The 23,541-nt window shown below is 37.8% G+C and overlaps 3 protein-coding genes across 4 annotated transcripts; 2 read left to right on the forward strand and 1 right to left on the reverse strand.

The window, feature by feature from the left end:
• Positions 1-2,692: 2,692 nt before the first annotated feature.
• Positions 2,693-11,414, forward strand: LOC137748850 (protein ANTI-SILENCING 1-like). 2 transcript variants are annotated; one of them, XM_068489040.1, is made up of 12 exons: positions 2,693-2,917; positions 3,558-3,944; positions 4,942-5,110; positions 5,212-6,296; positions 8,651-8,677; positions 8,988-9,080; positions 9,281-9,359; positions 9,522-9,612; positions 10,040-10,145; positions 10,280-10,396; positions 10,532-10,631; positions 11,120-11,414. In XM_068489040.1, exons 2-11 carry the CDS (start codon positions 3,600-3,602, stop codon positions 10,598-10,600), a joined length of 2,181 nt encoding a protein of 726 aa, XP_068345141.1. In that variant the 5' UTR covers positions 2,693-2,917; positions 3,558-3,599; the 3' UTR covers positions 10,601-10,631; positions 11,120-11,414. The 2 variants fall into 2 exon arrangements, with proteins under 2 accessions (XP_068345141.1, XP_068345147.1); XM_068489046.1 differs by having other exon boundaries at positions 5,557-6,296.
• Positions 11,415-14,263: 2,849 nt separating this feature from the next.
• LOC137739773 (protein ALTERED PHOSPHATE STARVATION RESPONSE 1-like) lies at positions 14,264-18,028 on the forward strand. The gene is made up of 4 exons (XM_068479480.1): positions 14,264-15,486; positions 16,054-16,223; positions 16,465-16,688; positions 16,981-18,028. The coding sequence occupies exons 1-4, from the start codon at positions 14,529-14,531 to the stop codon at positions 17,756-17,758; spliced, it is 2,130 nt and encodes a 709-aa protein (XP_068335581.1). The 5' UTR covers positions 14,264-14,528; the 3' UTR covers positions 17,759-18,028.
• A 3,171-nt stretch (positions 18,029-21,199) lies between these two features.
• Positions 21,200-22,762, reverse strand: LOC137716784 (group 2 truncated hemoglobin 3-2). The gene is made up of 3 exons (XM_068456167.1): positions 22,488-22,762; positions 22,245-22,375; positions 21,200-21,635 (listed from the first exon to the last, which is right to left on the reverse strand). Exons 1-3 carry the CDS (start codon positions 22,622-22,624, stop codon positions 21,427-21,429), a joined length of 477 nt encoding a protein of 158 aa, XP_068312268.1. The 5' UTR covers positions 22,625-22,762; the 3' UTR covers positions 21,200-21,426.
• Between the last annotated feature and the right edge of the window lie 779 nt (positions 22,763-23,541).

A 23,541-nucleotide genomic window follows, 5' to 3' on the forward strand; every position in this document is an offset into this window, starting at 1 on the left:
CTATTTTCTTCTTCTTGGGATCATTAGAGTTATCTTGGATACTCTTCTTATTCAACAGTTCGTTCCATGATGAAGATTCAAAAAGAGCTTTGACTATTTCAGGGAGTCAGGGATGGACGCTTCAGCAATTGCTATGCAAGCCAGCTTTATAGAGTGCCCTCGCTTGAGAACCCTACAGATCAACACATACCGTTTACATATAAATATATAAAAATTACTGTTGAGCATATATCAGGTGATGAGTTGATATTTTATTATATATTCTACCATATTCTTAGTATTAATATAATAGTTATTTTAATAGAATTTTGATACTTTGAATTATATATTTTCAATATAGGACATTCGACTTCCTCTGAAGCAAAAAATGATCAAACGAATGAAATTTAGAGTGATTCGAATTGGAGGATGTTTGTGTGCCTTTCAAGATGATTGTGTCAAAATTCCAGATTTCTCTATCAAGCCGTTTGACCATGGCGATGAAATTAAGGCTCAGCGCGCAGCTTTCCTAGATTGACATTTTGGATATTTTGGAGGTCAAGATGACGTATTTTGAGGAAGATTCAGTCTGAGAATTTGTAGGGGACGTCTTCAGCTTTAAAAATAGACATTTTGGGACCAAATCGGAGATGATTTGGTCAGTCAAAAGTGGGATTTTCTATCCATATTTTTAATAATATTTTGTTTTATGATTGTTAGTAACTAGTTTCGTTTGCTAGGGTAATGCCTTGAGCCTTAGCATGAATATGTAGTTTTTATTTAATTACTTATGATATTATACATGCATACTTTAAATTATTAATCATTGTGCTTTAAATTGTCTCTAAATCTTAATGCTTAGCTACCATTAGGATGTTTAGATAAGTAATTGGATGCAATTTTGGCGGAGTGTTGTCCCTAAAATTGACTAAGGCTTCTTGTAATTAACATGTGTAACTACTTAGGATAGATGACACGTCTTAGGAGTTACATGGTTTTTCAAAAGGTTTTCACAAAACTTAATGAGTCTTGCATGTTCACATTCGATCTGGACGTCACGGACGGGTTGCATGTTAGATATATGTTCTATGTTGGGGGTTCCAAGTAGGGCATACTTTAAGAAAACCTAACCTTCAAAATATGCATGTGTAATTCATAAGGAATTAGAAGAATTGCGTATGATTGTTAAGGGACGGCGGAACTCTAGGCTTTTACAATTTGGTTTTCAAAACGTTTTCCTTTGTTTTCTTTACTTTGCTAATTTCTTTAACCTTTTTAATTAAATTCGTTTTTATTATTTTTAAATTCAAAACCAACTTCTTCCAATTTTTGTTTTCAAATAATTAATTAAGATTTAATATTTACATAAATTATTCATTCAATCCCTATGGAAAACGACATTGCTTAAGCCGTTTATACTGCAACTACTTTGTTCTCTTGCAAGTATTTTTAAGTGTTTTTATCTCTACTTTTACAGACGGTAAAATTCCCCTATCATCAGGTATCAAAAGGAGATTACGAATGTAACTGTAGTTCACATACCTTGATATATGGAATTGTAGTAAGCTCTACAATCTCTGCTCTCACTCCAAATGAAACACGATTTTGGAACTTGCAAACCAAGCCCTCGAAATCATGCCATCCAAGCCTCTCACAAAACATGGTTACCATAGATGCAAACCTTCCAGCATTCTCTTGTAAGGCCTGCACCATACCTCTGGCCACTTTGAAAGCTTCACATACCTCGGTGATAGCAGCTTCCTTCACCACAGATTGAAGAGTTCGCATTTAGCAAGGCAGAAGTCAACAAATCTCACAAATTATATAGAAGCAATTGCAATTCATATCCCATAAATAAATAAATAAATCTAAACTGATAGATACTTGAAAAAGAAAAAGAACAAAAATTTAAATGACAAGACGAAAGGAAGAAAATGCATGTCACCTCCCATGTGCGTGTGTATAGATGGTTGATTTCGTCAGATCGAGTTCATTAAAGAGGTGAAGTCAAAATTGATTTGATGCTTCAGTTATATTGGTTTTATTCAGGTGAATAAGTAGTTAGCTTATATGAAATTAATATTATTTACTCCAATTTTATAAAGTTTAGTTAGCAGTTTCAATGTGAAAATCCAATTATGACTTTTCCTCTTTCCTTCCTCTCATTTTACTTACAAATTACTAAACGAGCTATAATAAAAGCATTACCAATGAAGGCTAAAGGTACTATATTTTAAGCCTTAACAAGAAATGAGGAGAAAAATGTGTGTTGTTAATATTTCTCGTTTAACATGTTGAAATTAAGCATGCCGTATAAAAACGGCCAAGCTTTATTGTCCCTTACTTGAACAACTAAACAGTATTCCATGATTTCTTTCACTCAAAGTAAAGCATATATGTCCCCAAGAGAACCCACATTTTTTTATTCTTAATTAAATTTTAATAAGAACATTTAGAATTATGATATAGTGGTATTCCTCTTCACTTGTAAATGAGAGATCTTAAGTTTGATTATCGTCAAAGATAAATTTGAACCGCATTTTATATATAAGTGTATTCTTCTCCAAAAAATACAAAAGAATCATAGAGATATCTAAAAACAAATGTTTTTATTATATATAGCATTTAAAAACATATGTTAGATTATAGGGAATAATATAGAAAATATAGCATCAGCCTCTCACTCAAAAATAAAAAGTAAAATGTAAAAAGAACAGAGAGACAAGTACAGTCGAGAAATTCTATAAATTGGAGCGAGGAGAGAAGAGGAAGAGTCCCTGCAGCATCTCAGCGCGCGATCGTTTTTGGGTTTTTCATCAGAAACCAGAACAAGTTTACAAACAAAGCGAATCGACTTAGGGTTCGCACTCTTCCAGTTCTCTGGAGAACCAGCATTGCATCGATTACTATCTTCGGCTCTGCAGAGAGCCGCTGTAAGGTTCGATTTTGCCCCTCTCATTTTTTTAATTCGTTAAATTTTCACTCGCGAATTGTTTCTTTGATTGGTGGTTGTATCTGGGTTTTATTCGTTTGATTTAATTGTCAGATTTTTGTGGGTTGGTTGAAAAGTTTTGGAATTTCATGCATTTGGGGATTGTTCTACGTGTAATTATCTGTGGTTTTCATCATTTAATTATTTTTATTATTTTTCCCTTCGGAGGTCTTCGGGATGTAATTTTGATTGCTTAAATCAGAGGCACAAGATAGTGCAGTGTTAGTGTTCCAAGAATTTGGGAGTCTGGGATTCTAGGTTTGTTTTTGTATCAATTGAAAGCTGTTTTATTAATTTATGGAGAGAAAGTCTTGATTTGTTATCGAACAGTTATTTAAGTCTTAAGATAAGACAAATTTAGTGGTGTCCTGAATCACCTTCATTTCGCTGGAATGTATTCCTCTTTATTGCTTTGAACTGCAGTAGCGATTTCTGCTTAAGATAAACCGGGATTGGTAACTGTAGTGGAAAAAAAAAAATAGATTTCTTAGGTGTAAATTGTTCTCGGGAATCATTATCTTCTTACATTATTGACTGGCAATTGTTCTATCAAAATATTGGTAATAGGTTTTTCCTACTTTTTCAGGTTAACTGTGAGTCTGCTTTTGAAGAGGCCTGGTGGGGGAATATGGAACAAGATACACGGACTGAAAAGCTTGAATTTACATGGGGAAAGAAGAAAGGAAAGGGAGGGAAAAATAAGGACGTTCAGTTTTACGAATCTTTTACTTTTGATGGTGAAGAGTACACGCTGTATGATTGCGTTTATCTTTACAAGGAAGATGAACCTGAACCTGAGATTGGAAAGCTAATAAAAATATGGGAAACTGGTGAGAAAGCAAAGAAAGTTAAAGTTCTATGGTTTTTTCGTCCTTGTGAGATTTCAAATTTTCTTGGAGGTGAAGAGGTACTTGAGAATGAGTTGTTTTTGGCATCCGGTGATGGTGTGGGCCTTGCGAATCTTAATCCATTGGTACTTACATTTTGATTTATGCTCTTAACTAATTTTATTATTTGTATTTGTTAGAAATGGAATGATTAATTGATCACATAAAGGTGTGGTATATAGTTTGTTAGCTTAAATGAAAATAGTCTTTCTGATTTTGAATCAATAATGATGCAGGAACTTTCTATGCTATATATCTTTGCAATGTTATTGTTTCTTTTCTTCATTCTGCTGCCAAGTTTGTCTTCAATTTTTCACTTCATTTTTCACCAAGTTCAATAAACCGTGCAGTTTCTTTTATAGATTGGTTGAAGTGTTTGAATATAATTTACAACAAATTCTACTTCTCTGATATAGTAGGACAGTGAAACATTGTTAAGCTTCTTAGTGTTCTATTTTTTATATTTCTTAAAAGACTCTAATTGGCAATCCTTACACCTTTGAATTCCAGCAATACAATAAGATTTGCGTTCCCCTTGTGATGACAGTTAAATTGTGTCAGATTACATGTTGCCCCTCTCTCTCTCACACACACAATTACAAATACATGCTAAGGCTGAACTTGAGTTTTGAACTTTTGGTAGTGTTTGATAGATGTTATATTCCTAATAGACATGGTAATATGACAAGTGAGAAATGGTTTCGATTGGTAGTAAATATTCTTGCACTAATGAAACTAAGCACTTAGAAAAATATATTATGTTCATGTCTTAGTTAGTAGGAATTGTATTTAGACTTTATACTATGATAGCATTGTGGCACAATCTTAACAAGTTAAGATGTGGACCAACGGTTATGTTATGTTCTAACACTGCCCCCCAATTTTGGGACTCTTTATCACAAGAGTTCATTTGTGGATTTCAAGCTTTGTTGGAAGGTACAATTCCAGAGACTTCAACATTGAAATCCGATGCTTTGATACCATAATAAAATTTTATGTTGTTAGGATATAAATCAACAATTATTTCATATTCTACTATTAAAGATCAACGGTCTAGTTGCTGAAGTTTTATAATCAAATCAGGAAGCCATTGCTGGAAAATGCAATGTTCTTTGCATTTCAAAGGACAAGGAAAATCCTCAACCATCAGACGAAGAGCTTCAAATGGCCGAATTTGTGTTTCGTCGAACCTTTGATGTTGGGCTGCAAAAAATCACCGACAAGATAGAGGGAGCAATTGCTGGGATTGATGGTATGTATATCTATCAACTTGGAGCCTTGTAGTTTGACTTATAGTTACATGTTTATTTCCATATTTTGAGTCTTATATCTTTGTTTATGTAATTGTTGCAGTTAAATTCATGTTTAACAGAAAGGATATTCAGAAGCCTGGTGGCGTTCTGAAAGTTGATTTAGGAAAAAATGAAGTTTGTGGGAATTCCATAGCAAGTAATGAAACAGTGGTTCTATCAAACAAAAACTCATTTAAAGAAAATATCACTTTAGAGACAAATGGAAATATTGTTGATTCGTCAACACTAGAAAATGGTGATTTGGTTAAGCATAAACCATCACTTGTAGAAAAACCTGCTTATGGTGTAGGTTTAAATTCAAATGAAAAGGATAAAATGAATGAAAAACAGGAACATGTGTCAAATCCCAAGGTCCTGTTGAGTTCTGAAGTTAAAAGTGATGAAGGTGAGGTTAAGCGTGGTAAAGTTCATGCACAAGAAGTTGAAGTGGAAGAAAAAGTGACGTTCACTAAGGATAACGTTGATTCGGATAATAGGCCAACCAAGAAGGCGAAGCTTGATGATGATAAAGGTAGTGAGCAAATACTTGCGGAGGTGGAAAGAAAGAAAAAATGTACCAATGTTTGTGATCCAAAGGCGAAGAATGACACTTCAATTGAAGCGGTCAATGACAAAAAGAATAGTAGTGACCTGAATTGTATGAATGTTACAAAGGCTGTATCCCCAAAGGTTCCTGTTGAAGTGGACCATGGACAATCTAAAAAGCCAAAGCTTGACACTTCAATTGAAGTGCCCAATGACAAAAGCAAAAGTAGTGACCTAAGGCGTGTGAATGCTACAAAAGTTTTATCATCGACTACCTCTGCTCTTGATGATGAATCCAAACATAAGTGTGTAGAGGATTCTCTTGGAACAAACAATGCTTTTCTCAAGAAGATGAAGCCTGATGATAAGGCAATGACCATTTCCAAAGGCAACAATGGCAAGTTGCCTAAAGCATCTCAACGTAAAGTCAAACATGTAGAGGATTCTCGTGGAGCAAATGAAGAGTCTTGCAAGAAGATAAAGCTCGATGAGAAATCCATGGCACTTTCTGATGGCAAGTTGCCTAAAGTACCTCCTACACAATCTCAAAGTATGGTCGAAAATGTTGATGGCCAAGAAGTTACTCGACGTCCCGATGTTGTAAGTAATGCCATTCTTTCCTCTTTTCATTCTAGTCCAAATGATTCCCTTATTGAGAGCGTGAGTTGTCGTTATTCCCCATATGAAGTTGAATATTGGTGTCATTTCTGGCATGTTTTTTTTTCTTTGGGTCTTACAAATACCATGCATTGTTTTATATGGTGGAGTGTCCATGTATCCTATCTCTCATAGTTGAGGGTTTTTCCAATGCGAAATTTTGGCGACTCCCTAGGTTGTCATACTTGGAACTACTTTTAGCGTTGATTTTGGAACATTAAATACTTTGGAGAAGGTTGATAGTTATGTTTTTGCAATTGCCTATCCTTGGAGATGTTCTAATTATGGAGAGGTAGGATGTTGCGGTTAAGGCTTTTGTAGTTAAGGCACAAATTGGCACTTGATTGTAGCATTCAATAATTGAGTTCTACTCGAAGAATTGGCACACATTCATTGTACACCTGTGGCGAGTTGACTCTCGTTTGTACTTAATTGTGGTGTGGACATTGTGTGTCATGTGCTACACAAGAATTGCTTCATGCCTTGCCAACATTGGTTACTACCAAAGTTTTCAAGAAGTATTCAAATCATCAACCAAACTTCAAATTTGCAAAGCTTCTTTCATGACTTAAAAATGTTTCTTCACCAAATTGTCCATTCGCGTCAATTTTTTTTCGTGTTCTTGCCATGCGGAATTATGGTAAATTTTGAAACTTATGGTGTTCCAATATATAAAGTTGAACCATTCCCAAATGTTGCATGCGAGTTCATGTCATGAATTATTTCGCCAGTAGTTAATAGTAATGGCAACAATGTTCCACTATTTTATTTGTAGCTGAGGCATCTCCTTTGTTCTCATCCTTGCTAAATTTGATTAGTGTCCACGTGGTGAAACCCTTATTGGGTTGAAAGTAGTTTTTACTTGTTTCCTTCTTCATTGTGCTCCTTTCATTTAGAACACTAAGAGTGCGTTTGTTGTATCGACTAAATCGAACTAGACTAGCTTCATGGATTTAGCTGAACCGACTTAGAATAGACTAAACTGGACCTGACTTAGTTAAGCGTTTGGTGCAGGATAATTATACTAACTCTAATATTATAGTATTTAATCCATATCTATTAGTATTTTGATATTAATTCTATCTGTTTCTTTTTTATAGAAACCTCTTCCACTCTCTTTAAACCTCTCCCTCTTTTTCTTTGTGCCACTTTCTCTCTCCCCTCTTCCTCTTTTTCTCCCTCCAATTTAAGAAGTTGGAGAGCTCTAGAAGCATGACAAATCAAATCCCTCCAATCCCATTTGAAACTTGGATCGAATCCCTCTAGAAGTTGGAAGATCAAGATGAAAAACCCAAAAGTCAAGACGAAAGCTAAGTTCAATCATTTACTTGTTGGATCCCATTTGAAACCCAAATCGAATCCCTCCAATCCGTCAAAATCATAGCCTCCTCCTACCCGAGCACCACCACACCCTTTTCTTAGGTAACTTCCACAACCACCTAGGTCACAGATGACGAGAACAACCGATCCTTATTGCCTTTGTCCGAATGGGTTCGAATTCAGAAGCCATCGATGCCTTTTTGCAGCAGAAGCTCTTAAGTGGCAGGGACGACGAGGCACCTCAAGATCCTGCGCAGCCCTTCACCACTGAGTCGAAGTTCATGATGGAGAGGATTCTCATTGAAATGGGTGAAAACGATGGGGAAAATGAACGCGGACTGCTAATCCCAACTTTTCACACGGTATTAGTGGTGAGGCGCGAAGGCTCTTCCCACTTAATCTCATTAAAGCTAGTCCTTTAACCGTGCCAAACAAGGAACTAGGACAATAACTAAGCCAATCCTAGCTAAGAAGGCCAAACAAACGGGGGCCTAAGGGCTCATTTGGAACTTCTTTTAGAATGGATAAAAGCATTTTTAGATAACCAAGGGCACTTTCTTTTTTAGGAAGTATGGTTACTCATAAGTGATTTTATACTCATTAATCTTTTCTTTTTTTTCACATTAGATGGTTTCAAACTATGGACCTAGCCTACCGTGCAAGTCACCCTACGTCCACCCTCAATACTAGGCTCATAAGTGCTTTAATAAGCCACAATCATTTTTAAGTTTTTCTACCAAGCATTGAAGAAGTTTTTTGGTTATCCGCAAGCGCTTTAAAGCTCAATTGGAACTACTTGTTTAGAAAGCGCTTTGGCTACAAGTGCTTATTAAACACCCCTTGAGGGTTGGTGGTCAGATTTACTGTTAGTTATTTTGTGTTATTAATGCCTAGTTCTTCCAAAATGATAACATAAAGATTCCAAAAAAGTTAACCTTGTATTTAGCTCTTACAGTTGCTCATCTTCATTCTTGCAGGACAGAAGAACATGGTTCAAGGGATTTGTGAGTTGTTCATTTTCACTTCTATTCTTGGTTTTAATTGTTAATTTTGCTTGTGAATCTCAAGTTTTTGTTTATTGTTGAATTTGATTCTAGTGCATTGCACCTGTAAGGCCTCGAAACTGTCTTCCACTCTATGGCCTAGGGGCAAGGAAACATAATGGGGTGTTCCCAATTTGAACCTCAATTAGTAATTACTTTCACCAAAAAAGTTAAAAGAGAAGTTCCTTTAAATTGACATTTAGTGGATGTTTTAATGTGGACGGTAGTGAGTGCCATGTTGGACTGATGAAATGTCTTTTATCAATGTCAGCCTTGGGAGGATAGAATTCAGGCTGCACATGAGCAAGGCACCCTTGTTCTGCTCCAGAATTTGGATCCAGCATGCACTTCAGCTCTAGTGGAGGTAATAGTCGCATTGGAGCTTTAGTTGCAAACACTGTTATTACTTGGAGTATAGATTTTGAACTAAATGTACTAATGCAGTATGTAGTTGTGTTTGTACTCGTTCAATTTTTCATCTTTGTCAACTCTAGGCTGCCACTTATGTGTTGGGTTTTCTACTTTAGAGCAACATCTCATTTGATCTTTTGTATTACATTTCAGGACATACTATGGCATGGTTTTAAGGAGAGCTGCACGGCTAAGATGATTCAGCGGACCGCAAATTCTAGTCCTCACTATGGTATGGATAATGTATTTAAATCTTATATTTATTCTCCTATCTATTTTCTCAGAAAAATTGACTTGATCTTGTTTTCAGATGATAACATTTATTTGTAAACACAACATGGATGAAATTACGCTTATAGTCTACTTCTAAATTATTTGTTTGTTCTTATTGTAGGACAAGCTCTTGTTATTCTCAAAACTAGGGAAGCAGCACAAAAGGTTGTTAGAGAATTGGATAAGGGATGTTTATTGTTGTCAAATGGAAGGTTTGTAGTTGGCTAATATTCTGGCATAGGTCGTGTCATCAGGCTCTACAGCATGATGCATCTGTTTGCTATTTAGTCTCTATATCTTGTTTTATTTCTCCTTGTTTCTCTGTTCCAGTCCCCATTAAATAATTTAGAATACTCCACATACCAAGTTTTTTTATTTTGAAGTCCTTTCTTATGACTTACTGGTAATCTTTTCTGCTGTATCCTATTTTTCTGTCTTATCAATTCCAAGCAGTTGACATGTAAGAATTTTTCACTAGGTGGTATTTTTTTCTCTAGGTTCTGTTAATTAACTGTTTTTGATTGACGAAGGAGACGAGCTTCTGTCAATTTCAATGTGATTATCAACTTTTACTTTATATACAGCTAATTTCTGCAAATAGTGTGGTTCACATGATGATAGTTTTTATACAATTTGTAGGCCTCTTGTTGGCAGCTTTGGAACTCCTTGTTCCTCAGAAAAGAAGGCACCCTTTTTTGGTCATCTTACTATTGAGAAACTACGGCACCAAAATGCACGGGAAATGGTACAGTTGCATCTCTCTCTCTACAAGCATCAACACATATATGAGAAACACAAGCGTATAACGCTGGTATTGTTTGTTTCTGTTTTCACTGCCTTCTCATCTACATGTTTATACTTCTTCCTTTTTGGATCCAGAAAGAAGCCATATCTACTTCACATTGTTCCCAGCCCAACACTATTGAATACGATATGGCCATGGAGTGGTGTTTACAACAAGAAAGATCAGATCTCTTGTGGAGGAACTTATATAAGGTCTTGGAAATATTCATTGTCATTTACAATATATTGTATTGTGTTTGAATAATATGCGATTTAATGTTTCTGGGTGTTGTTTCCTTTGCGAAACTATCTCAAATGACTTTTTTCTCCTTTCAAATTTTGTTTTAGCAACAAGGAAAGGAGTTGAGAAAACTCAAAGCGGAACTTAAACTCAAACCTGCACTTAAGAAGAAATAAGCAATGTGGCTGGGTGAACTAACTCCCACTGGTAAGTTTTACAACAAAGAAAGATCTCTACATTCATTTTGAGTTACTTAATTGCATTGCTCAATGAATTTTTTTGGCCATCATTTTCACGTCGGCTCTATGCATTGTGATTCAAAAGAAGCTTTTCTCCTCTTTTGGAGCTTTATGAAATTGTCAAATTAACAGGATCTGCCATTTTTATAATAGACATTCGTGAATGATCTTTGTTTTTTTTAATCTACTTGTGCGGAAGTGACTCATGAAAGTTCAATTCAAAGGCTTTCAAGGCTTTGGGCATGCATATGATGTATTCCTGTGTACAGTGTAGATCCAACACATTAAGTTACAGTTAAATACGTGCATCATTCGTTGTCATTTCCTTGAGTAGGAGAGACTCTAAAATCATGTATATGCATATTCTGTTTAGTCTGTATCATCTCTCTCTCTCTCTCTCTCTGTGTGAATTCAGTCTATTTACGCAATCTTTTTTTTCTCCCCCATTTTTATTAGAAAGGTGATGAAAGAACTTATATGGTTGGGCCGTAATTCAAGGATCGGGCAATATCATGGTTGCGCAGGTGCAAGTCTTTTGTTCAGGACCGGTTTCCGGCTGTTGTGAATCTCATGTGAAGTTTTTGGGGGTAGGAAATAACTGGACGGTCTGCTTCATATGAGCACCATCACCGAAGAAAAGTGTAAATTCCTTTGTATCATCTTCAGGTAGTGAATGCCGTTGTTTGTACAGTTATTGTTTAGGTTAAACAAGTGTTTTATCCCAGTCGAAAAATTAACAGCCCTAAGTTCTCGTCAACTCTTTCTTAAACTCGATTTACCAATGGGAAGTTTCTCTTGGTGGGGTAACTGGTAGAATTCACTCTTTCTATGGGAGAAGTAAGGGGATAGCAAGTGTATGTTTTAAATTAATCACATTGTGTCATGTGAGAAAGTTGGAACAAATGATGATGATGGTCGAGGGATAGGTTTGATGCACTGCCACTTTGGCATGGGGTTTGTTGTTGAATTTCGGTATTTTATCAAATTAGGTATAAAAAAGCCTTGCCCTTTGCTTTTAGCGTGTGTTTGTTTGCCCTTATTAAGTTTCATTGGACTGGACTAGACTAAGAGTTAGTATAGTCCAGTGTTTGTTAACAGAAAGGACTAACTTTAAAGAGATTAGGTGGGACTCGCATGGACTAAAGAGCTCGCTAGGGGTTCTTAGCGAGAGACCTCGAAAAGCGTCGGACTATTAAGATCGTTTCTGGGTTTTGCAGCGTCTCGAGAAATCCAAGCGTTCCAACCCCAAGTCACCTTAGTCTCTCACTCCCTTGACTCCACAATCCTCCACTCTCCTCCGGTTAGCTTGTCGGGCCTTACTGCAGGCCGGTTTTACCGCTCCCTAGAAGATGTTTGAAGATTCGATGACGAACAACGCGATGTCTCAACACATGATTCAGCCAAAAACATGAAGAAGGGGGAATTTGGGAATTGCAAAAACCCCAAATATGTTGAGAAGGCAAGAAGTGGAAGGGCAAAGATGAGGGAGATTTGACTAATTGGGAGAAAAGAGAGCAGCAGAGAAATAGGGGTTAGATGCAGAGTTTGATAGAAACAATGAAGATAAGAGAAAGGAAAGTAAATTAAAAATAATATTTTGATGATATAATATTTGACTGCTTTTGATTTTTTAAAGTAAAAGTAAATTAAACATGATAAAAAAATATTTTGGGCTCTAAAATAATTTTAGTCCATAAATTAGTATGGCACTGCACCAAACACTTCACTATTATTATCCTGCTTAGTCCAAGTCAAGCCGGTCCAACTTAGTCCCTGAAGCTAGTCCAGTCTGAGATAGTCTGATGCAACAAATGCAGCCTTAATTTCTAATTAATGGCTAGATGTTCAAATTTATATCTTATTCCATGGATAGTGTGGGGATGGGACATGGGTCCTCTCTGGATGTATGTATCTTAATCCACTATATCCATGTATCCAAATCGTTGAAATTTGATCCAACGATTAAAGTTATTAAAATTTTTAAAAGTGAGCCTTATTTGTAGCCATTGGATCAAATTTTAACAATCTGGATACATGGATTTGATGGATTATGAAACATGGATCCGGAGAGGACCTGTGTCCGTGGGGATGTATGATACATTTCTAATGGATTTTGACATTTCTCCCAGCAAAGCAACAAAAGTGTTGAACCAATGAAAAAAGTTGATTTACTTTCACAATTCTTAAAATTTAAACTCATTCAATAATAGTAAGTAGAGGGGTGAACATTACTATCACTTGAGAGGATGAGCAAAAATGTTTTGTAAAATATATTTTAAAATTATAGATTCTATTAATGGGGTAATTAATAACACCTGATTTGTTTTTTCTAGTTTTGTGCAATTTAAAACTTATGTTTTTACAATTTGGCAATGCCAATAGGACCTGGATTGTCTGCCCTCCCCATCTCATACCCTTTCCATCTCCTCTTATTTTTGCGGTCACGGTTAAGTCACGTCAACATTTTATATTGATTTTTTTTATAGAAATAATAAATCAAAAGGCAATAGGAATATAAAATGTTGACATGACTTAACTGTGACCACAGAAATAAGAGGGGATGAAAAAAGTATGAGACGGAGGAGGGTAGACAATCAGGTCCCTGCCGATAGGGCTGAGGGCTCGTCCAATAAACGTGTACTTTTTTTTATACAAAGCACATAGTGGGAGGAGAAACTAGCTCCAAGTCTCGGGTGCAAAGCGGGATACTTTTAACCAATTGTTTTACAAAAGACTTACGTGTTTATGAGGCTATTTTCCCTTGAAAATTTCATCCCTTCCGTTTGCTTTAAAACTCATATGAGTATGTACCATTTTCGTTAAATGAAATGACAAGAATTCTCTCTAAAAAGAACTTGTACATTGTTAAGAACAATAATGACATTCTATTTTAAGTAACTTATTAGGCACATGACAACCTAGGACGATCCTCGTCGGATCCTCCAATCACATATGTTTATTGTATATCGTGCGGTAAAAAATTATTATAATTTTTTTTTATTTAAAATTGAATATAAATAGTGTCTAATAAAAATTGACTGCATAATATATAATAAATGGATGTGATTAGAAGATTTCTGAAATATTTGTAAAGAGGATCTGGGGGAGGACGGAGGATCCACTCTCCATGACAACGGCACAAAAAGGAAAGTTTTTGTTGGAGATGATCAAAATTTCAAATCGCATGAATAGCTCTTCTAGTGGCGGCCACAGTAATATTTCCTTTTACCTAATTCACCCCAACTGAACGTTTATTCCATTTCACATTAAGTAATTTTTTTTCTTTACTTTTTCAAATGAAGCAAGTAATTAGGTAGGTAATTATCTGGTTGCCTACTCAATTTTTGACTGATTCACCACTTAATTCACTAATCAACGAGTACGACGCCGTTTCACGTGCCTCAAAAAATGTGACCGTTACTTTAAAAAATCATAATTAGGGACACCGAGTAATCAAAGCGCGCGAGTAGACGTTAATTCCTCCGTTCCGTGCGAGTACACAAAAAAGTCACTCCCTCTCTCTCTCCTCTTTCTATCCTCTCTCTCTCTGCTCTGTCTGCTCACTTCTGCACCTGTTTTGGCAGCACTCACTCTCTTTTCATTTCACTTCATTGTCCTCCTCCTCCATTGAACCCTCTCTTCTCTCTCAAATCTCTCTGACCTACCAGAGCTCCCAAAACTCAGCTCCGACAAGCTTCGCTCTGCCATTTCCATGGAAGCGGCGCCGTTTTAGCCGCACCCAGAAGCACCAAACCCAAAGCCCACATCTTCTTTTTGTATTTTTTTTCAACCCTTTGCTCTTAAATGTCAAAAAGTACACAACTTTAAGGAGTTTTTAGTGGTTTTTTCAAGACACCCACGAAAAATGGGGTGCGCCCAATCGAGAATCGAAAACGAGGAATCCGTGTTGCGATGCAAGGACCGCCGGAACCTGATGAAAGAGGCGGTGGTGGCCAGGAACGCCTTCGCTTCCGGCCATTCTGGCTACGCCGTGGCCTTGAAGAACGCCGGTGCCGCGTTGAGTGATTACGGCCATGGAGAAACCCAAGTGACCCCGGAGATGGAAATCCTTCACGGCCAACATCGGCCGATGGACCCCGCATCTGAGCCGCCGCCGCCTCCGCCGCCCCATCTCGAGAACCTGAACCTTCCGCCGCCTCCGCCGCCTCTGCCCACTTTCACTCCAAGCCCGATCAAGCGGGCCACCAGCATGCCAGTGATGAGCGCTGAGGCTCGGAAAATGGGGGGGCGGAGAGTTGGGCTGGCCATTGCGGAGGAGGATGAGGAAGAAGAGGACCATGAACATGATGATGAGGATGAGAGCCATAAAGGGTTTCAGAGGAGATCGAGAAATGGGGCTTCGGAGACGACATCGTCGCCGCCGAGGACGCCGGAGATGAAGGCGGTGCCTCCGATGCCGGAGTCGAAGGGCATGGCTTGGGACTATTTCTTTATGGTGGATAACATGCCGGGACCATCTTTGAGTGAGAATGAAGAGGCTGAGGAATTTGGTGAAGATGAGAATATGGGGGTTGGCGGTGGTGCTGATTTGGGTGATGAGGTTGAGCCCAAGACTCCGGAGAAGGTGGAGGAGATTGAGGAGAAGGCGGAAGAGGAAACTCCGGTGGCAATCGAGCATTCGAAGACTGCGCCACCGGAGTTTAGCAGGAGAGTAGCTAATGTGATTCCTGGTGTGACTTTGATGGACATATTGAATAAGATTGACGACCATTTCTTGAAGGCCTCGGAGAGTGCTCAGGAGGTTTCGAAGATGCTCGAGGCCACTCGGTTGCACTATCACTCGAATTTTGCAGATAATCGAGGTATACGAGTTCTATGAATTCCCCTTAAGCCAAATTCTTTATATGATGTTCTTGTTTTTGTTCTGCTCCTTAGGTGTAATGTAATGGTTAAGTTGATATTGAAGTTTGAAAGAGACCTTATTTTCTTCTCAAAAGCTTTCAAAAATGTCTACAAATTGTCCTATAAAAAACATGTGGGCAAACATCTTGACTTCACTCGGGCCTTAAGCCTTTAAATATCAAAATGATAAATCTTTGGTTTTCAAATTACTTTTTGTTGATCTGATCTCAACCTTAGATATTTGCACTTTCAAAAAAATTAAAGTGAGAAAAAGCACTTTGTATAAGCACTTTGCCCATATGTTGCCTTTAGTTGTCGGTATTTACCCTTTCTGTTTAAAGGCTGATGCTTTGAATCTTCCTGTTCGAGGACTTGGAAATTGTTAAACTAGTTTCGGAAACCACTGTGTGAATGGCCGTTCTACCAAAAACATCTTTTGAATTTTAAATATTGTTGTCATTTGTTTTTGTGAGATATCTTTTGAATCATTTGTTGGATGCGGTACTGATTCTCGTGATGTTGTGCAGGACACATTGATCACTCTGCAAGGGTCATGCGTGTTATTACATGGAATCAGTCGTTCAGAGGCATGCCAAACGGTGATGGGAAGGATGAAAACTCAGAAGATTATGAAACTCATGCCACTGTTTTGGATAAGATGTTGGCATGGGAAAAGAAACTTTATGATGAAGTGAAGGTATATTGCATTAGTTTGTTTCATTTTGTTTTTTTGCTGCTTTTCATCTTGATTCACTAGTGTCAATCCACATCATGAACACTGTTCGTGGTGGCGGTCCCTTTTGTATTTGGATTGTTGATATCACAAAAAGTACACACCGGTTAATCAGGAGAATCATTTTCCAGCACAAAAATTATCTTCCTACTTATTTATTTTCTCACGCTGAACCTTTTTTTGTTATCTTACTTTACATTGATAGCAAGGGGAGCTTATGAAGGTTGAGTATCAGAGAAAAGTTGCAGTGCTTAATAAGCAGAAGAAACGCAGTGCTAGTGCTGAAACATTGGAAAAAACAAAAGCAGCTGTAAGTCATTTGCATACAAGATACATAGTTGACATGCAGTCCATGGATTCTACAGCTTCAGAAGTAAATCAATTACGGGATGAACAGCTGTACCCTAAACTTGTTTCTCTAGCTGAAGGGTAAGTTTGTGCATTGAGAATTCTCGCTATCTCTTTGTTTCGTTCTTGTTGCCCCTAGTGTCTTCTTGATTGATCAGACTATCCTTATTCTGTCTTAAAATCATTTGGCATGCGTCTAAAAAGCACCATTTCTATTGCGGAAAATTTGAACTGATGGTTTCCACTTCTGTAAGGATATGTGTTGAATTTTGTGGAAGTTATTGCTTCCTTCTTAGTTGATGTCCCCATTTGTTTATTGTGCTATTGAGAAAAGGTTTCCTCTGCAAATATATTCATCACATCTGCATCACAGGATGGCAAAAATGTGGGAGAACATGTGCACACATCACGGCAGCCAGTTGGAGATTGTTACAGGTCTAAAGTCCCTAGACATTGCCCATACTCCGATGGAAACAACCAAGCACCACCATGACCGCACTGTCCAGCTTTGGAATGTTCTCCAAGAATGGCATTCTCACTTTGAAAAGCTCGTGACTCATCAAAAACAATACATCCAAGCTCTTAATAGTTGGGTGAAGCTAAATCTCATACCTATCGAGAGCAGCTTAAAAGAGAAAATATCATCCCCGCCAAGAGTTCAGCGTCCACCAATCCAAGCTCTCCTCCATTCATGGCACGATTCTCTTGAAAAGCTTCCTGATGAACTTGCAAAATCTGCAATATCGTCCTTTGCAGCTGTGATAAAGACTATCATACTTCATCAGGAGGAAGAGATGAAGCTAAAAGAAAAGTTTGAGGAGACACGGAAGGAGTTTCTGCGTAAAAGTCAGGCCTTCGAAGACTGGTACCAAAAGTACGCGCAGAGACACGCGGAAATGGATCAGGAGAGAGGTGAAGATGCAATTCCCAAGGACCCGGTCTCAGAGAAGAAATTCATTGTTGAGAGCTTGAAGAAAAGAATGGAAGACGAATGTGAAGCTCACCAGAGACACTGTATCCAGGTGAGGGAGAAGTCACTTGGGAGTCTCAAAACTCGCTTGCCTGAGATCTTCCGCGCCATGACAGACTACGCTCATACCTGTTCCGAGGTTTATGGAAAACTGAGGTCCACCACAGAGGCACAAGTATGAGTGGTGATGTCCTAATATGTGTATGATTTGTTTTGCTAGGAAGGAGGCTTTTGTACTGTTTTGTATGCGGAAAACTTGTTTCGGTTAGTGATATCTTTGTCCTCGGGAAAATTTGCTGAAACATGCAAATCACGCGTAGAAGGCAATGAAGTTGTGACTCGAGGGAAATTTCGTGTAACTTATTTAACTTGTTCTTTTTCCTTGTGGATTTGGTAGTAGGCTATTAGCACTACAAAATAGTTATATTTGGCTCTTCTGCGTTTTTCTTAACAGACTGTTGATATCTTTGGAGTGTCGATAATAGTTTCATTAATATTTTTTTGTTCGGGGTAAAGTGAGTTGATTTTGTGTACGGTAGCATTGACACAAATGGTGACCCGAAATCGCGAATGATTTCCACATGCAGTTTAGATTCTCTCGGGTACCGTTTGGTACGTGGGACGGGACGGAACAGAGTGGGACAAGGCGTTCCGTCTCACGTTTGGTGCGCCTAAAACGGGTGGAACGAGCTGTTCCACGGGACGAATTTTGGGTGAATTTTCGTTCCACCTTACCCCCTGGAACGACTCGTTCCACATCCGTGGAACACAAAATTATAACCTCTCCGTCTCCTTCTTCTTCCTCCTTGTTTCCATCCGAGGGCATCTTTGCTCCTGCTCTGTTCCGTTCCGTCCTGTCCCGTTCCATCCCATCCCATTCCGTTCCGTCCCGTCCCGTCTGCATACCAAACGATACCTCGTGTCACCGTAACGACTTCTTATTAGACGGGCATTGCATTTTTTCAACACATGGCAATTGATTATGGACGTTGGCATCACAGAAACTAAAGCTTAATTACATAACCCCTTTAATAAATAATTATCGTATTATAAATCAATGATATGAGATAATCTCGTTTTTATGGGTGATGTGCACTGAGGCGGCCCTACACAAAAATTTCTTGGTAAAACACAGAATTTATCAAAAGCAATCACCGTGAATGACCAAGTGACATTGTCAGCCAACGTGCGTGCCAAAATTAGAGAGAGAAAGATGTCGTGAAATAATTGAGAATATAAGACAATATGTCATAATTAATACGATATGTTATGTGACATTTTCAACACAAAAACGAAGAAACATTATTTTTTGGCTCTGATTAATTTAACGGAGTTTTAATGAAATATTTCTGGTACTGTTTATTTTTAACGAAAAATCACATTTTTACATTTCCCTTGTACTATTCACTACATCTTTATTTGTCATTTTTCATTAAAACAATTTTTTTTTTCGTTAATTTTCCTTTAATTTTTAATCTCAACGTAAAATGTTCTTGTATTTATGTTTTTGTTTTGTTAGACTACATTTTAAGCGAGCATATTTGGTAATCGCTCGATTACCAATTATGAACATTGCTTTTGACACAAGTGATAATTGAGAATGGAGAATCGAACCTAAGATAGAGATGAAGAATTTTTTTTGTTTTAGTCACGTCGCAAGCGTCTTGTGATCCGAAAATATATTCGAAGAATTTCGACGGTGGGATGGGATGGATGGGGCCGGATAACTTGTCCCGGTTTTTCTAAGCTCGTTTTGCTAATCATGTTCGTGATTACATGTAAAATGATTGAATTTGGCCAAAGTTTTAGTCTTTGGACTTACAAGGAGAAGAACTTTCATACAAATAATACGTCACTATTACGGTATTCTAAACCAATCAGACATTATTATGTGTTTTAACTTCTTTACTTGGTAGTGCATGATTGACTTGAGATACCGTCACAGTGACATTACGGTGTAGCCATGTAGGTGAGTTTTGCTCACATAGAAGGTAAAAACACAAGACGAAAAGAGAGAACCTTGAGTGTTTTGAGTTTGAACCTTTTTAGTCTCTATTTTGTACAGTTTCTGTGATTACTCGGATATATCAAGAAATATAGAACTTAACTTTCCTCTTTGTTTGCACAGCCTTCCGAAAGAACAAAGCCAAAGTTGTCCACATCCTAACCACAAACTGCAAGTTAAATGGGTGATTAGGTTGTGGATAGCTGAAGAATTTGTTGAACCTAATGATGGGGTCACACCAGAAGAAGTTGCAAAGGACCATCTTACGGAATTTACCGCACGTAGCATGCTGCAAATTATGCAAACGAATGAAGATGGAAGAGCAAAAACATGTAAGATGCATGATCTTCCGCCTCAGGTTGCTCTGTTGATATCAAGAAAGGAAAATTTTGCTGCTGCATTTGTTGGCAGAGAAGTGGCAAAGAAGTTGGAATGCGTAGATTGTCAATTCGAATAACTGAAGAATTTAATTCTTGCACAAGTATATCAAAGCTTCGGTTGCTTCTTGCCGATCTTTGCCACAAAAATGTTGTATGAGTTTAAGAAATTGCCTTCTAGATTCAAGTTGCTGACAATTCTTGATTTGGAGGACGTCCCAGTTGTTAGAGTCCCGAATGAACTAGTGCACCTATCCGATTTGAGATATTTGAATCTGAAGGATATAGACACTTCCAAGAGCCAGAATCCATAGAGTGGATGTGCAACCTTGAAGCTTTGAACATCCCGTGACAGTAGGATATAGACACTTCCAAGAGCCATTTCAAAGTTAGTCAGCCTACGACATCTGATCGTGTACCATTACATCAGTGATTGGTATGTGTTTAGTTAATAAATGGGATCAAATTTTAGGAAGTTGAAGAAACTACAAGTTCCATCACGCGTTGACTCAAAGGGACAGATCATTAAAGTCGTCTGGAATATGATCCAACTTACAAGGAAAGGCATTACAAATGTAAAAATGCAAGTGACGAGATGCGGAGATGTGGAATTGAAGACATTGCCGGAATCTTGAGTTCTTTTTCAATATAGAGAACTGAATTAGAGGCTTGTCCCACTGCAACTTATAGAGTCCATAGAAGGAGGCATCACGAAAGCTTGTCTAGTATACATTGCAGAAGGCATGGAAACCAGGAATGTGCTGCACCTTTACACGATCCATGCCTCCTTTTACGGACTCTATAAGTTGCAGAAACTACATATCGAACCTGGTTTTCTTAATCTCGTCCTGCTAACTGCATCAAACGGCTTATATATACAGACTTACCTCTATACATATATATGGAAAGAAAATCCTTGTAAAATGGATGCATCTGGACAATAATTCATGGAAAATTGCTAGCTATTATATCATTTTCTTGTTTTTGTTCTGTCAACTAGGTTTTTAGCGTTTGGAACTTAGCTTGTCATCTCAATGCAAGAAGAACAACTTTTGTGCAACAGGGATGTCAGTGTAACGGTATTCCAAACCAACCAAACATAATTATGTAACTTCAACACATGGTAGAATCTTATTGACTTGAGAAGTTGTCGCAATGACATCCTCGATGTTGTATGCTCGTCCCCAACGGAAGCAAAAACGCCAAGTGCAAGAGGAGAGAACCTTTGAATGTTTCAATTTTAGGGTACGAAATGTATTTCTTCATGATTTATTCATAAGTGGCTAATAATGTATCAAGTTGTGCTCATTTAAGCACAAAAATGAAGAGGGTTTGACAAGTAATACAATCTTGTTTCTCCTATGTCTTCACAACACAACACAATTGAGCTCTGAATATGGAGATTAATTTCCTGTCTAAAATCTTTGGCACGCGCGGTGGTTGCTGCTGGTGATGCTTACTAAGAGGTTATTGTGCCGGATTCTGTCTCTTCTTCAACTCGTCTCCGGCCACAAGGAAGAACGCAGTGTGCCTGAAAAAGTTCATCATTTTGACCTTGGACTCTGCATCAATGTCTGGAGTAGTGTCCAGTGCTTGCTGCATATGATGCAGCCACCTCTCCGCAGCTTCGTGCGTGACGGGAAATGGACGGTGGCGTGCAATCAGAGCAGGATGGCCTGCCAATTTCCAATTACAACATTAAGGACTCAGATTGGTAATCAAAATGTCACGGGCTTCAATGCAATGCATTTGCTAAATTTTAACCAGTCATATTGGACTGGTACATATTTCATTGTTCGGAGAAATATTCAGTGTAACAATAAAATCACGTAACAGTTGCGAGCATCCAACGGAACAGTTGCGAGCATCAAATGCTATGTAGCATTGGATGAGTTTTGTTTTTGGAAATTCGTGTGTTAAGTAAACTAAATCAAACTCGTTCAACGACACATAACATGATATGACAAACAACAGTATTTCCAAAAGGGAATTGTTATTAGCACTTCAAAAATCTCATTCTACACTCCAAACTTTCTATATTATGAAAGAAAAATACATGAGCAGTAAAGTGTAGAATGAGATTTTTGAAGTGCCAATAACACTTCCCTTCCAAAATTGTGAATTATGAATACTAAATTTATCATACGCCCCATAAGAATGTCACGTAAAGTTATCGTCACACACAATAATAATGTTACGGACTTAAATTCGGGCCTCCATAACACAAACCAAATGCAAATTTGGACAATAAAATGGAAATACCAAAAAACTTGACACACACATACCTCTTCTCTGAGAGAAGAGATTTGGGCCTCCCATTCTCTGCACGAAAAACTCGTACTGGTTCTGGATGGCGTCTTCCTTCTTCGAATTGGCGAAAATCGACCGGAACCACTCCTGTTCGTCATCGTATACCCTGCCGATCAAGGGCATAATCGTAAATTCACTACCAATCCAATCCAATCCAATTCAGCATGTGGTACGATGAGATTGATGAAGACTGAAGAAAGACGAACCAGAGAACGAACCTGGTGTAGAAATTGGTGGAGAGGTTGATGAAGGCCTGGAGGCCGAGTTTCTGAAACAGGTTTGTCTCGTCGATGGCGAACGCGTCGGCCGAGTCGACGCCGCTCCACTCGGCGGCCTTGGCTTGCAGGCTCTGCATTCTTTTGCTCACTGGTTGGTAGCGGAGTCCGCGTGCTTGTTCGAGGAAGTGCGAATTTGGAGATTTGTGAGGAAGCTGTTTGGTTTATACAGGGGGACTCGTGCCGCCCGCGTGGATTGCACGCTGCTGGATTTGATTTGCCGACCAACGGGAAGTCGAGGGGCTCGAAACTATGGGCAATGGCGGATTTGACATGTTGGTCCCCTTTTTCCTCTTTTATTCTTTATGTGACACTATGAGCTAATCATGTTGTCACTTACAATTTGCAAACAAATACAAAATGCCCTTTCTTTTTCAAAAGGAAAAAATAGAAATATCCTATGATCCCAATTGGAACATAATAATCATTTGATCGGTTGTAAAAGAGATATATAATGCAAAAATGTGGAGAAATTTTAGATAAATATCCCCCACCATAGTGGTAATTGTGGGGAACATCACCTGGACAAGTACCGGAAACCTTGAAATATCTCTCTAAATTATGAGCTTAAACTACAAGAATTTTTTTTTGGGTGTGCGATCACACAATATTGATCTGATAGTTTATATTTAGTTTATTAAAATGTAAATACATTTGTTATAATAAAGTGAAATTGAATTGACAACTTCATATGACGATGAGGCAAAAGAAGATATATTTGGACAAAAGAAATTTTTAAGGATCAAGGAACGAAAATGAAATTACATGTGTAACACGAGTCTATTACATTTTTTGGTTTCATTATTGTCTATTTTTAGTCCCAGTAGATAAAATGAGCACAAATTGAAAAAATATAACAATGATAAATCAAATAGCTAAATATGATGGTTGAAACTTGAAAGGTTCCTGCGCACTAAAACACAAAATTCAAAGATTGAGATTTTAATTTAAGGGAATTGTTATTAACATTTTAAAGATTTTTTATAATTAAAAAGAA

Source organism: Pyrus communis, chromosome 1, assembly GCF_963583255.1.
Source record: "Pyrus communis chromosome 1, drPyrComm1.1, whole genome shotgun sequence".
Lineage (NCBI taxonomy): Eukaryota > Viridiplantae > Streptophyta > Magnoliopsida > Rosales > Rosaceae > Pyrus > Pyrus communis.